We start from the raw sequence: 15,243 nt of genomic DNA, 5'->3' as shown, positions 1-15,243 counted from the left end.
AGAAGACCATTCGTCGACTAGTCTGGCCATTTATTGACGACTCCATTTTTCTGCTCTTGGTATCTTAGAAACTTTGAGTTTTCTTTTCTATCGGGATCTACTCATCGACGAGCACAAGACACTCGTCGATGAGTTCCTAGTGTGCAGCCCCTTTCCTTCCTTTGTTTATGAAACTCCAAGTATAAGAGGCACACCTTAAACAACAAATCATTCTTCCAAAGTTGTTTGTCATAAATCTGACGTTCAACAAACCTCCCAGGAATTTCATATGCTTAATAGACAGGAATTTAGTATTCTGCTGCCAAAACTCTGACATCAGTTCCTCTAACCAGCGAACCTCATTATTTAGCATAACACAACAAGGCCAAGGTCTTAAATTTTGATTTCGACTTAAATTTTGAAGCTCCAAAAGTACAAAATTTTTTATGGAAATTTCTATTTCTATGTAAATTTCATTTTGATTTGAAAAAACAACATAAATCAGTAGTAAAGCTTGAAATTCTTTTAAAAAAACTTCAGAAATGGTTAATAGACATTATAAATGTAAGTTTTTAGACTAATATAATTACAAGTTAAATACATCTATTTTGTGTATGAGGTGGAAAAGTTGTAATATAATATGTGTATGAAACATGTCTGTAAGATAATGTGCTTTAAACATATTCACTTAATACAAATAAAATTCATAAATCATTTTCATTTTATTTACTATACATATAATGATAGTTTAGACATGAGTGGTTAAATAGAATGTTGTTGTATGTTTATATGAATTTGAATATTATTTATTATACAAATAATGATAATTTAGATATGAATGATTAAATAAATTGTTGTCGTAAGTTTATTTTTTTCATATAATTTCAAAAATAGTTGTAAATTGTAATAATATTTTGTTTCAATAAAAAAATAAATAAATTGAGAGATAAATTTCACTTCACTCCTAAATATCTCTTTTGAATTCCAAGAAAATTTCATTCTATAATTAAAATTTTGACAAATTTTGCTAAAATTTTGAGATTTTAATAAATTTTAGATGATTTGTTGAGATTTTGATAAAAATTATGTAAGACAAAAAACAACTGCCATTTCAATTTTGAGAGTGATGAAAACAAAAAATTTTGACTAGATTTTTGGTATTTGTATGGAAATTTAAGACCATGAGCAAAACATCTTGCTTCCTAACTTCTCCAAAATTCGAAGGGCTCCCAACGTCATAATCCATTCAAAAGAGAATAGTTTCTATATATTAAGATGGATATGGGCATTGTGGGTGCTCTTGTACTCACTCTATACATAGACTCTTAGGAAGAACTGAGAGACTTCATTAATGGGTAGGCAAAGTATCTCAAATTCAAGCTAAGAATTAGCAACTGAGTAGATTCTCAAGAGTTTCAAGCTTTCGAGAGAGAGCACATAGAGCATAGTAGTCAAAGGCATAAGGCGCACTGAGGTGCGAGGCGTGAGGCGAAGGCACACACCTCACGAAGGTGAGGCGCACAATTATTAAAACTGTGTACAATGTCAGAGAATAGCTTCGACATGATCCTTCGGTGAAGACGACCCTTTAGTGAAGAGTGGGCTGCTTCGACAGAAGAAATCTTTGATTCAAGTCGAAATTGTTGTTGCACAGGCTTGAGGTGTCCGACAGACAAGGTTGGGAGGCTGAAAGGAGCTGAATTGGACTCGCGAGTCCCACTAGGGCTGTGGGGGTCACAAGTCCCTCTTTTGATAAAAGAGTGCTGCTTCGAAAGGGGGTGCTTCAAATCTAACTAAGGTAATCGTCAATCAAACTTGAGATGTCTGTTGAATAGACTAAGAGGCTAGGATGTAATCGTCAATCAAAGCTTGAGATGTCTGTCAAATAGACTAGGAGGCTAGGAGGTTGAGGAAGTGGTTTGATGCAAGTTACTTCTTGACCATCAACAAGTGTTACTTCTTGACCATCTAGTGTAATCTTTTCTTTTTCAATATTCATTCTAAAATAATAATTATATATATATTTTCTTATTTCTACTTATCACATAACCTCTAGATTCTAAAGTTTCTCTTTATAATTTCAAATTAGGGTGTTCATCAATCAAGACAACATCATCTGCAAATAGCAACAATGGCACCTTGTTTTGCACATCCTTAGTAAGTTCATCCATCACTAATACAAAAAGACAAGGACTTAAGCGAGCCCTCTCTTTGCACACGGTCCTGATAAGAGTCATTACTCTGTTGTACAAAGCTTATATACCCTTTAAAAATAAATTAAAGATCAGAGTATTTTGTGCTAAGATCAACATAACCCTTTAAATTTTAGGCCATTGTGTGGATCCTAATAGAGAGGGGTTGTCGTGGCCCTTTTAGAAGTTTTGAAAACTTTGTATTCCTTTTAAAATTAATGAGCATATGGTGTAGGTAGAGCTAGAGACTCAAGGTAGAGATGACAATGTTCAGAATGTAGGGAGTTTTAGCTGAGGAGACCAGGAACAACATAGTATAGCTATAGACAGGCCTAGACACACTATCAGGTCACCCCCCAGTTATGGATTTGATGATCTGGTTTCTTATGCACTCATTACAAGTAACGGGGATCCTACTACTTTTCAAGAGGCAGTGCACAGTCAAGAAAAAAGTAGATGGATGGGTGCTATGGTGGAAGAGATAGAGTCTTTGTATAAGAACCAGATGTGGGAGTTGGTGGAGCTTCTAGAGGAGAAGAGAGCGCTATGTTACAAATGGGTGTATAGGAAGAAGGAAGCATTATAAAAAAAAGGAGAAAATTTCAAGGCTTGGTTAGTAGCAAAGGGTTACTCACAGAAAAAGGGAGTTGATTATAATGAGATCTTCTCCTTTGTGGTTAGACACACTTCCATCAAGGCAGTGTTGGGATTAGTGACGCATTTCGTATGCATTTGGAGTAGATGGACATAAAGACAACGTTTCTCCATGGTGATTTGGAGGAGCTGATTTATATGGTACAGTTAGAAGGGTTCAGTCAGTCTGGACAGGAACACCTGGTCTTTAAACTAAGCAAATCACTTTATGGGTTGAAGCAGTCTTTGAGGCAGTGGTACAAACGGTTTGACTCCTACATAATCCGGATTGGCTACAGGAGGTGTGAGTATGATTGTTGCGTTTATGTGAAGAGCATTGATGATGGTTCATTAAATTTTTTTGTTGCTTTATGTGGATGACATGTTAATTGTTGCGAGGAGTATGACTGAGGTCATCAATTTGAAAACCTTGTTGAGCAAAGAGTTTGACATGAAAAATTTGGGTGCGCCCAAGAAGTTTCTTGGGATGGAGATTCTTGGGACAGAGCTTCCAGGAGATTGTGGTTATCTCAACGGAGCTATGTTGAAAAGGTGTTGGAGAGGTTTAGCATGGATAATTCAAAACTAGTGAGTACACCATTGGCGAATCGTTTTAGGTTGTCTACCGCTCAGTTCCCATAGACAAACGATGACGTTCGTGACATGTCAAAGGACCTATATGCTAGTGCAGTGGGGTGTTTGATGTATGTTATGGTTTGTACAAGGCCGGATCTAGCACAAGCTTCTAGTGTGGTGAGCAAGTTTCTTTCAAATTAAGGTCGACAATATTGGGATGTAGTCAAGTGGATTTTCTGATACTTATGGGATACTACAGACTATGACATCATGTTCAGCAGACAACAGGCTGATCCTTTAGTGGTAGGATATGTGGATGCAGACTATGCAGGGGACTTGGATGACAGGAGGTCTACCATAGGGTATGTATTCACCCTTGTGGGATGGCCTATTTGTTGGAGGTCCATGGTTCAGTCACTTGTTGCATTATCTACTATTGAATAGGAGTATATGGTAGTGGCTGAAGCAGCCAAGGAAGCGTTGTTTCTTACATAATTGATCAAGGAGCTGGGTATTTAGTAAGGTGGAGTTAAGCTGCATTGTGATAGTCGGAGTGCCATTTATTTGGCAAAGAACTAGGTGTATCGTGCGAGGACCAAACACATAGATGTGAGATTTCACAAAATTAGGGAATTAGTTGCTTTTGGTGAACTACTACTTGAGAAAGTTCACTCTTCTAGGAATGCAACAAATATGTTGACAAAGCCTGTTACCACGGACAAATTCAAACATTGTTTGGACTTGATCAATGTCTCCAGTTGCTAGATGGGAGTCGTCCAAACCTATTGTCCCAGGTGAAGTTGCAAGTTGTGTTTTCGTGTTTCTCCTAAGGGGTGAATATTTGCCAAGGTAGAGATTGTAGGAGTATGTGGCTCATATTGAGTGGAACACTTGCATAGGAAAAACATATTGAGGAAAAACAAGGAAGCCGGGCTGTAGGAAGAAGCAATCGAAGGTTACATTGACGGTTTAATCTCGCGAAGAAACTGTCGACGGTTTGCTGAAATCGTCGGCGGTTTTGTTCAGCGCTGTTTTTGAATTTTGAATTGGGAAGATCAGTAGGTTGGGGATGCGGAGGCAAAACCTCCGGGGATTGATACAAGAGTATTTGGGAAACTTCCTAATCCCTTTGTACGTGTATGGTTAGCATATCTACAATGTTGTAACCTTGGTTTTATGATGATAGTGAAAATCAGCCACCACTTGCTCCCGTGGATGTAGGCACATTGCCGAACCACGTTAATTCTTGTGTCATTGTTTATTTGCTTCCCTTATTATCTGTGTGTGATTTTGTTTCCATATTGTTCATCGTTGGTTGCTGCATTACACGATCCGAACCGTTTTCTGTTGCGCATTGATTTGCACAATAGTAGTGGATATTGATGCAATTGGGTTGGCATACTTGCTTTTCCTTGGACATTGCTGCCTTAGTAATTTTTTGATGTCTGCTTTTTGGTCCAAAAACACTTGTGTTCTGCTTGGGAGCATGGTTTGAACTTTTGATTGGGATTTGTAGGGATTTAAACAAAACAAAATATAAAATTGTATCAAATTTCCTTGAATTCCAATCGAATGCACTTCGAGCCCAACTCAATGCTCTCATTAATAGATATATTCTTTTTCATGAGCATGAATGATTTTTCTTCTGATCTCTTGTTTAATTCCAAATATAGATTTTATCAACCAAGTGTTTTCCATGCTATTTTCATATTAAAGTCCATCTCTTGGAGTTACCAGATTTTTGTTATGTCTATGTGCAGGCACTAGGCCTGCTTATGTACAATGTGTAAGCCACATGGTATCCATGTCACCTGATTGTTCTTTCAACTTATAGGTTCTCATCCTAGTAACACCTGTAGAATGGAGAACGGGAAAGGAGCTGAAGTTGCGAGTTTGCTGAAAGTTCTTCCCCCTGTAGAGTTCTGTTGTGTTTATGGCTCATCCCTTCATCCCAACAATTGTGACAAGGTTTTTTTTCATCATTTACTTTTTTTTTTTTTCATTTTTGGGTGCATGCTCAATTTTAATTAATAAATCATTTTCAACTGTTTGTTTTACTTTTTTTATTTCTTTTATTTGGATTTTGGTTTCGTAGTCAAAGATGATCGATTACATTCTCGGTGTAAAGGATCCCATGAAATGGCATTCTAAGGTAAGATTTGGATTGCTGTTTCGAATTCCTTTATGCTGAGAAAATGTATTTATTTCTAATTTTATTAATTGTACAACCAAGAATTTGAAAATGAATAGAGATCACTATGCTTCATTGGTGTTACGTCTCGGTGGGGCAAGGCTGGTGCGGCTCTCTCTCTATCTCTCTCTCACTGATGTAAGCTTGTGCACATGCATAACACTGTTTTTTAGTTTGATATGTTTGTTTCTCTACCTTAGATTACAGATGTTGCAAATGACATCGGCGCTGGAGTACACTTTAACTCGTATGTTTCTTTGGGCCACAAGGTACCAAACATTTGGATGACTTATGTGCTGCACTTGTGCACCATGTGTATTCAATTTGTTGTGAATTAGTAAAGTGGTCTATATTTTGGCATGTGATGAATTTCTGTTTTCTAAGTGCAGTATCTCATTATAATAGCTCATATCTAAGCAATTTTGGACAGCTATTCAAGTATGGTGTTGTTAGAATGAATGACTTGATCCAGGATATCATGTGTTGGGAGACATTCTACTTGAGTGGTCGTCTGCAGAAACCGGTATGTCTCATCTTTTTGTGCTAGTCTTGTCCTTTTTTCTTGGATGTGTAGTCTCTAAATTTTCTTTGGGGACATGATGCAAATAATGTTGTTAATATTGATAAAATATACATACAATGAGAATGGGAATATGAATGAATTGGTATGGCCCCCCAAACAGTTATGTTTTTGTTTGGTTTATATATCCTTTTTCTTTTTCATTTTTTTTTCATTACATGTTTCTCCTATGAAGAGAGATTATGCCTATTGTTGATGGCCATTTTTTCTGAATAATCGAAAAACCTAATCCAAAAAACCAAGACTGGAAAAACCCTAGTTCCCTCTCTTTACTTGTTAATTCAAGGCATTTCTACTTTTTTTTTGGCTATTTTTGACCATCCCCAATGGTCCGGAGTGGTTCGAAATAGTTACAAGCAGTCTGACAAAGTTCCCTTTCTGCACAAGAATTGAGAAAACCTCTAGTTTTTTGGAATTTTTCCCTTTAGTGCTATTTTCTAGATTTTTTGAAAATTTTGGGTATTTTCCTAGGATTCTGTTTGAGATTTTCTTCATTTTGGTAAATTTAAGAATTTTTCAAAAAATTAATTAAAAATAAATAAAAATTAATAAAAAAAATATTTGGGGTGGTCACATACACAAAGCGAAACAACGTTGTTTTTTGTAAGGTCAGTGATCAAAATTTTTTTGCTCGTGCTGTCCATGAGCACGCTTCTTTCTTGTCTTCTTCCTCCCGTGTTTGATCACTGTCATGGGTGGATCTTCCACCATGATTTCCAGCAGCTTGCCGCAGTTCTCTGCCCCCTGTTGTTGTCTCCCTTGTCCCTTTGACCTCTCCAAACCCCCAAATACCTCTTCGAGCCTTCTCTTTCCCGTGGTCCATCCTTCTCAGACCAACGTTGGCTGAGCCAGCTCTGGCTAGGTCCAGACTCAGCTCAGCCAAGTCATTGCCCCCCCTTTTTTGTTGTCTTTTATTATTATTATTATTGTGTTTCTTCGTCTTTAAAAACCCAAAAACAGAGGGCTCCCCGGGGGGGGGGGGGGGGGGGCATTTCTCCCGAGGAAGGTAAGCCATTTCCTTCTCTCTCTCTCTCTCTCTCTCTCTCTCTTCATGATTTATGCCTGTGCTTCTGGAGTGTGTGAATACATGAATGGCAGTACTGTAATGCATTAGATCCATATGTATGTTAGAAATGTATTTGGGTATGTATGCATGCCATATGGTATGTAAGAGCATTTTAGAAATGCATTTTGGTATGTATGCATGTCATATGGTATGTAAGAGTATGTCATGTATATGTGTCATGTCGTGTGAATGTGTACGTAAATGCATGCATATATGTAGCATGTAAATGCATACATGTGAGTGAGCAGTATGGTGTGGTAGTGCATGTGTATCTATGTGTATAAGCGTGTGTGAATGCATGCAATTCCTATGCATGTGACATGTGAGTGCGTTTGTGTGAGTATGTGTTCTGTGCATTAACATGAGTAGGCAGTGTGTAGAGTAGTGCATGGTCCATACATGTCTGTGTGTGAAAAATGTATGAATATATGTTGTTGCATGTCTGTGGCTGGGACATGTGTATGTCCTAATTTGCATGATGTGTATGGATGAATGTTCATAAATGCATGTGTTAGCATTTGCATATTGGTGTATGAATGCATGTATGTGGGTAGGAGACTAAGAGTGTCAATATGGTGCATGTATATGATTGGTTTATGTCATGTATGCATGTGGGTGAGTTGATCTAAATATGTATAAGTTGCCATGTTGATATATGCAAATATATGATGTGTTTATGCATGAATGATGAATATGGTATGTTTATGCATGAATGATGCATGCTCATGCATGTGAGTATGGCTGCGTAGTCATGAGTTTTGTATACCCATAAGACATGAGTGTTGATACTTGTAGTTGTATGCATGAGTAAGAAGCCTATATGCATGCATTTAGGTAATAATGCATATAAGTTATTGAGGTATGGGTTTGCATGAATGTGATCTAGTACATGGGTATGGGTAATGATGAATGTGTTTTGGTTAGGATGTATGCATCTAAGCATGATATGAATGGAGGCATGAATGGGTTGGTGGGGACATTGAGTGTATGAATGCATGTATGAGGATTTGTGTGAGTGCATGTGAGGGGGTGGGGGTGAGAAATAATAATTTGTAGGCTGGGATTTGTATGTGCAAATACATTTCATATGCATGTGTGACATTGGGAGATGATATGTCTGTTGTTATTATCATTGTCATGTGATCTTATGTGTATGTTATTAGTGTATTTGGTGATTTATTAATCAGTATACAAGCATGTGTTAGAATATTGTTATATTTCATGTGATTATGTCTTAACAAGTGCTTTTGTTAACTAATTTATGCGTGCTTATGTTGTTGTAGGTTATTTAATTCTCTCTTTTGTTGTTGCTTTTAACAATTCAAAAAATGTGAAAATCTCAAAAAGTAAAATTGTTTATATTCAGAAAACATGTTTCAACAAAGATGTCTTTAACTTATAATGCTAGTGTAATCCAACATATCCAATTACGCAACCTTGGTTTATGATTATGTAAGGGGAAGATCTTACTATATAGTGTTTTCTTCCTTTTGTCTCTAGGCATGGTGGGGATTTTTTAACTCTTGGAGATCATACGATTAAGGGGGATCATGGTCTCAATCAACGGGATTAGATCAAATGAATCAAGGAATACCTAATCGGATACTTGTTAAGTAATTTGGAGTCTCTACCTATAAAATGTTTTTGAAAAACCAAAAAAATTGTTTGCAAAAGTCTTCTTGATTATGAATTAGGCGTCCAATGATGAAACTCTAGAATTTTCACCAAAGTGACATTTTAAATTGGTGATACAACCCAATATTTCTTTCTAAACACATTTTCTCAAAGGTCGGTAATACAATTTGATATCTCTTTCAAAAAACCAATTTTCAAATCGGTAACACAACCCACTGTTTTTAAACCAACTCTTTTCATCATAATCATATTTTTAAAAAGTTAAGGTTTTGAGGCCAAACTCTTTTAGAACAATACTCTGCACTTCTAGAAGTCACGTTGGAGTGCTCTTGGATAGTAATTATATTGTTTGAGGATCAAAAAGGTGTCTTTTGATTTTGTTTCCTTCACTTTCTTTTCTTTTCTTTTCTTTTGAGGCACACACACACATACTGCGATAACTGTTCTTAGAACGGGTGACAATAGGGGTGCTGCTTGGTCAACCATCATTGAGATAATTAGTCAACCACCTTCTCTATGCAAAAATGTACTCCAAACCTAATCTTTGATTTTGTAGACTTTAAAAGTTTTTCTTTGTTTTCCCTTTTCTTTTAAAAAAATAGGATGGGAACTCTGTGTCTTATGTGTTTGTTGATTTATTTCCTTGTCTCCCCCCCTCCCCCTCTCCCTAGTTTTCTTGTTTGGGATCACCATTGTTAATTTAGGTGTAATCCTAAAAGGAGAGGGGTGAATTGGGTATTTAAAAATATTTTAGTACTTCAATCCTTAATTGAAAACCCAAACATACAAACACAAACTTGGATATACACCGATTTCAGTATTATACAACTTAATTGATTTCATCAGTGGATATCTCAATTAATTCAGTATTTACCCAATTATTCTCACGTATTCTAGATATTCATATATACCAATATTTAAAGCATGCACAGCTGGTATAATATAAATATAAGTGCGGAAATATAAAGAGGGATAGAGAGAGAGCGCAGACACCAAATTTTTAACGAGGTTCGGCCAAAACCGGCTTACGTCCTCGCCTTGGGCAAAACACCCAAGGATTCCACTAATCTGCTCCTTAAACCCGAACGGAGCTTCTCGTTACAAACTGCTGCTTACAAGAGGCGTAACTTCCTCCTACTCCGCTGCTTACAAGAGACACAACTTCCTCCTCCCCGGTTCACAACCCAAACTGTTAATACAATAGATTGATAAAATTCCTGAGCACTCAGATGCTTCTGAACAAGCTAATGAGTACAATAAAATTCCCAAAACACATTCATAGGATATAACTTGAAGTTCAATGAATGTATGTGATGATTTCAATAATAATCAAATATATGATCTTTGTATGTAAAAATATGTATGATAAATTTTCTCAAAGATCTACACCCAATGCAAATATCTCAAAAAAATTATTTTTCAAATAATATGTATTGGAGATCTAGGGTTTTCTCAAATGACTTTTGGCATGAATAAAAGAATATTAAATTTTTGAATAAAAATAATATCAAGAATGCTTCAAAGTTTTTAAAGTCCTAAAATGAACTTTTCCCACAAGATTTTTCAAACAAAAATATGAAACTTAAGGTTCTTGCTCTCTCAATAAAATATTAAATAAAAATATGAGAGAAGAAAAACTTTTACAATGAAGATTAAATGCCCAAATATAAAACCTTGTATACCAAACCTCAATATCAAACGTGCTATCAAGATGTGTGCGTGAATGCCCTTTGTGAAGCTGAGAGAATGCCCAAAAGGTGTTTGAACTTGATAAAGTGTAGGCAAAGTATGCAAAAGTTTGGCAATCTGTTCAAAACTCTCAAAAGGTAGGCAAAAACTCATGCTCTAGGGTTTAGAAGTCATATTTAAAGGTGTTCTCGGCCTTAGGTTAAGTTTTGACCATTGGATCAATTTAATCAAGAAAATTCCGCGCGTATCCGCGCTGAATCGACGTTCTGCGAGAGCGACCTTCAGTGTTTTGGACATAAATTTTACTATAGAACTCCAAATTGGACGTTCTTGGTGTCAACGGAAAGTTAAGAGAAAATCCCACAACTTTTATGTTGAACACATTTTAAGATAAGAAGTTATGGATTAATAAAAATGGGCATCAATGTGACGTAAGAAACATGAAGGGAATTTTTCTGCTACGTACACCTTTTAGTGTTTTGGCCATAACTACTATATGATTCCAAATTGGACATTCCTAGTATCAACAGAAAGTTAAGAGAAAATCCCACAACTTTCATATTGAACACTTGTTAGAATAAAAAGTTATGGATTGAGAAAAATGCTCCTTTATACGGTCGGCTGTCCAATCAACTAACCCCTTTGTAAAAATTAGTTTTAGCCTTCTTTTAACTTCAAAACCATTTTAAAACATTTGTATAAGTTAGACATTTTATGAAAAAGGTTTTTCATGTTACTTGGAGGTCCTATGGTCAATCTAAGGTCATATTTGAGCTCCCAATTATATTTTATGAAATATGTAAATACAAGTGGGACTAAGCACACATTACAACTGAAAATCTGAGGTATCTTCATCCTTTTGCTCTTTTAATTTCATGGAATATGTCAGGTCGTATGCGCTTCAAGTTTCTCATGGCTTCCATAGCATTCGTATCATCCGTGCGTGCTAAATAATGATACTGCTAAAAAGGCTCAATGCACAGATGAGATAATTGTGTTTTGTCATTATCAAAACGGGATCGGACTCAAAAAGTCAACAACCATGCTAAAATCCCTTCCATTGTCACCTTGGACAAAATCTGGTGTCAATATATACGCAATGAAGTAATTTAAAATTTAGATAATCTACAATGATACAGTTGCACCATTGTGGTTCCCCAAAACACCTCTGATTAATCTATTGTCCAAGATAAATTTGGGTCTCTCTCCTTTGCTTTCAATTTTTTTCCTGTTTATTCAGTCATCTTCATCTCTCTCTCTCTCAGCTTGTTCTTCTGCCCACAGCTCTCTTTTTCCGCACAGCAACTGTGTTGTCTCCATATGTCTCTCTCTCCCCAATTTTTCTCTATATGCATGGAAAGTTCCTTTGTTGTTGGCAAGAAAAAGACATGCAGTTGTGGCAGATGAGAACTAGTGACATGGTTTCCTTGCAAGCAACTTCAAGCATTCACTAATATAAATGCAGGCCTCTCCCCTCTTTCACTTTGATTCAATGGAAAGCAATATTTTGAGGTTCAGATTTTCACAATCTGACTGCAAAAGGGGGGATGAAGAGATTGTCCCTCGCCAGTTGTCTAATTTTCATATGATGTTTTCATTTTTTTTTTTTTTTAATCTTCCTAAAAAATAATGAAATAAATACTAGCTATTGACAAACTTCACTCACTCACACACACACAAAGCGTTGCCTTTTCATGTCTTAAACAAATAGGCACTGAAAATTTTTTGCACTTGAAAAGCTTCACTTCCCCGACGTTGTGTCCCATCTAAAGATACTTGTAGTTTACATATTTTATGAAACAATTCTATTTAGAACAGAGGACTAATTAGCAACCAAATTCTAATTTTGTATACCACAAATATGTAGTAATTGGTCAATTAGCACTGTTCAAAAATAACATTTTCATTGGTGATAGCATGTCTAATCAAAGCAGTCACAGACAGATTCTTGAATGTGCCTGGTCATCAATACTCATTGCAGGAAAATTAGTATGGCTGTATGTGATGCATAACATCATTAGAACATAGATAGAATGAGGATTAAAACCTACATTTAATATCCTTTCGACGTGGTGGTAGGGTAGAGCAGGATTTGGTACGCTGTATGCATAATATTTTTGGGCATAAGCACGAAAATGCTCATGTCTATGCATGCATGTGTAATATGCATCTAGTTTTTGTTTTGGTTTAACTAAACTCTAATTATAGTATTAATCAAATGATAGTAATGTCGAACTTTTTTTAATTTGTGTATTGGTATTTTTAGGGTCAGAGTTAAAGCACATGTATCTATTTTTTCAATATATTTTATCTTTTTCAAGTTTATCTTTTTTAGGGTTTACAATTTCACTGTAGAGAAAATATGTTATACAAAAATCATAGGTTGCAAACTGCACAGGTTATAAACTAGTATGCTAGAAATACCTTGACAGAGCCTTAGATATGGTTTAAAGGCAATTCCACTTAGTAACACTGGCTAATCATGATGGAACCCTGAAACCTGTTCCTCCTTGAGCTGCCTTATTTAATTGTTTTGTTTGGAACATGGTCTAACAGCAAATGAGGTAGACTCCTCCAGAAAAGATTTGATCAGTAAATCAACCATGATGGAATGCTTATGGTCTTTACTTGTACTGCAACATTGAAGTTAATCCAATATGCACCTTATGGTAATATGTTGGTTGGCAATGACTAATAGATATATGGTCTTGAACTGGAATACAACACTGGATTTAATCCATGGGCTTAAGAAAGTGACACTGTGACAATTGACTTGACAGCTGAATTCATAGGCTTATGTCCTTTTCCTGCACTATGGGTTTATGGGTGATTATAGTTGTCAAATTGAGATTCAAATCATGAATCAAAATCCCAATTTAAGGGATCTTGAATCGAGAACCAAATTGAGTACGAAATTTCAAAAATTGATACCAAATGACAAGCATATAGCAAAATACATACCACAAAATAATGAAATACGTTTAAATTTTAGTAATAAAAAGCAATCATATTTCATGTGTATGCTTTCTCTAAACAATAAAAAGCAATGGAGTTCAGAAAAATTAGTAAAAAACTAAACTTTATGTTATTTAAGGAAAGAAATCAATAAAAATAATAATAAATGAACTTTTAGTGCTTATCAACAATTCAAAAAAAAATACCGCATGGATAATCTAATTAAAAATGCAAAAAAAAAAAAAACAAATTTTTTTAAAAAAAACAGATAAATATTTGAACAAGCGACTAAAAAGATGATGATTTATATCTTAACTATAAGTGAAATGTGAGTACCACTTTAGTCGATCCAGTGTTCTTCCCCTTCTTCTTAATGGCAGAACACTGCAAGAGTGAAGAATTGTTTTGTGAGGCAACAGAAGACTTAAAGTTATGTTTTCTCCTCTTTTTCTAAAGAAGGAATGGAAGGCAATTGTGAAAAAAGCAGCAAAAGAGGTTGTTTTTGACAGGGTTGGGGCTTTGAACCAGTCAACATGACTAGATAAAATTGGTTCAGAATCATGTGAATCAATTGATTTGCATCAATTATGATTTAGGGGATGAATTGATAGTCTTAGATTACCACTTTACCTAAAAGTTTAAGCTGTTTCATTGTAGGCCAACAATGTATATCAAGCTTTAACACCCCCTGCACATGTAGCCCGATAGCACGTGGAGAGATAAACAAGCAATAAATAACACCCATTCCAAGTGATGGCAGGTAAGGTTGCTCCTTTGTGACCAGTTTGTCATGGGTTCAAGTCCAAAGAAACAACCTCTCTACATAAAAGTAGGAGTAAGGCTACGTACACTGTGAGGACCCTCCCCCTAAGCCTTGTGGCCTGGGGATGCCCTTCGTTTCCTTTTTTTTTTTAGTAGGGAATACAATAATTTTTTGAACATCACACAATAAACATGGGCAACAAGACTAGAACCCAGGACCTCTTGGTAACCGGCTTTGATATGATGTTAGATTACCACTTTACCTAAAAGTTTAAGTTGTTAGATTGTGGACCAACAATATATATCAAGCTTTAAAAGATAGATTCAACAATTTTGTTTTGTGGTTCTCTAGTAAGAGTCAAAGTTGGTGTGAAATTGATGCAAATCGTAAAATTCAAATACGATTCTTAGGATTCTAACAACTTTGACTGGTATAATTGTTTGCAACAATCTGATATTTCATTCGTTTACATAATTACATCTATGGAGTTAGCATGTGCAAGAAGACAAAATGAATGATTTAATCTTAGACAGAACCCACCCGGTATTTGGTTGACTTGGCCACCGAATGTAGGTCCTTCTTGGATTGCTGCAAGGATATCACCATCTTTAGTAGTACTTTTTAGTTGAAGTAGACAATAACCTAGACACTGATTTCTTCTTGTTCTTCTTCTTCATTTCAGTTTGATAAATATCTGAATGTTGACATGGTTACCAAAAAAATATTTTGTCATGTAAAAAAACAAAAAAAAACCTTACCAAAATAATATTTTGATATGATTACTACAGCCCAAACTCTTTTAGTTCCAGTAGCTACACCATCCACAGAATTTGAAGTGCTTAAAGGGGCATTACAATGAGGTCTGTGCCCTATGGAAGTGTTTGGGGCATAGTGCCATTATCCAACCCCACCTTGTAGGGGAACTTTTATTTCCAAACCCTTTATGACCCTAAGCAGGGACTGAGCAACTAGAAAAAGAAATGA

The 15,243-nt window shown here is 35.8% G+C and overlaps 1 protein-coding gene across 9 annotated transcripts in view; it reads left to right on the top strand.

Annotated features, from left to right (window-relative positions):
- LOC131152774 (uncharacterized) overlaps positions 1–15,243 on the top strand; it is a 75,286-nt gene that overhangs the window by 56,995 nt on the left and 3,048 nt on the right. For 6 of the 9 annotated variants that reach the window (XM_058104624.1, XM_058104630.1, XM_058104628.1 and 3 more), the window contains 5 exons: positions 5,215–5,348; positions 5,476–5,532; positions 5,614–5,676; positions 5,772–5,840; positions 6,002–6,094. In XM_058104624.1, the coding sequence (XP_057960607.1) occupies positions 5,215–5,348; positions 5,476–5,532; positions 5,614–5,676; positions 5,772–5,840; positions 6,002–6,094 (416 nt within the window). The remainder of the gene's footprint in view (positions 1–5,214; positions 5,349–5,475; positions 5,533–5,613; positions 5,677–5,771; positions 5,841–6,001; positions 6,095–15,243) is intronic. The other 3 variants (XM_058104631.1, XM_058104625.1, XM_058104629.1) reach the window with 1 other exon arrangement.

Source organism: Malania oleifera, chromosome 4 (genome assembly GCF_029873635.1).
Source record: "Malania oleifera isolate guangnan ecotype guangnan chromosome 4, ASM2987363v1, whole genome shotgun sequence".
NCBI lineage: Eukaryota > Viridiplantae > Streptophyta > Magnoliopsida > Santalales > Ximeniaceae > Malania > Malania oleifera.
The sequence above is the reverse complement of the archived record's forward strand: the minus strand, read 5'-3'. Positions and strand labels throughout refer to the sequence as shown.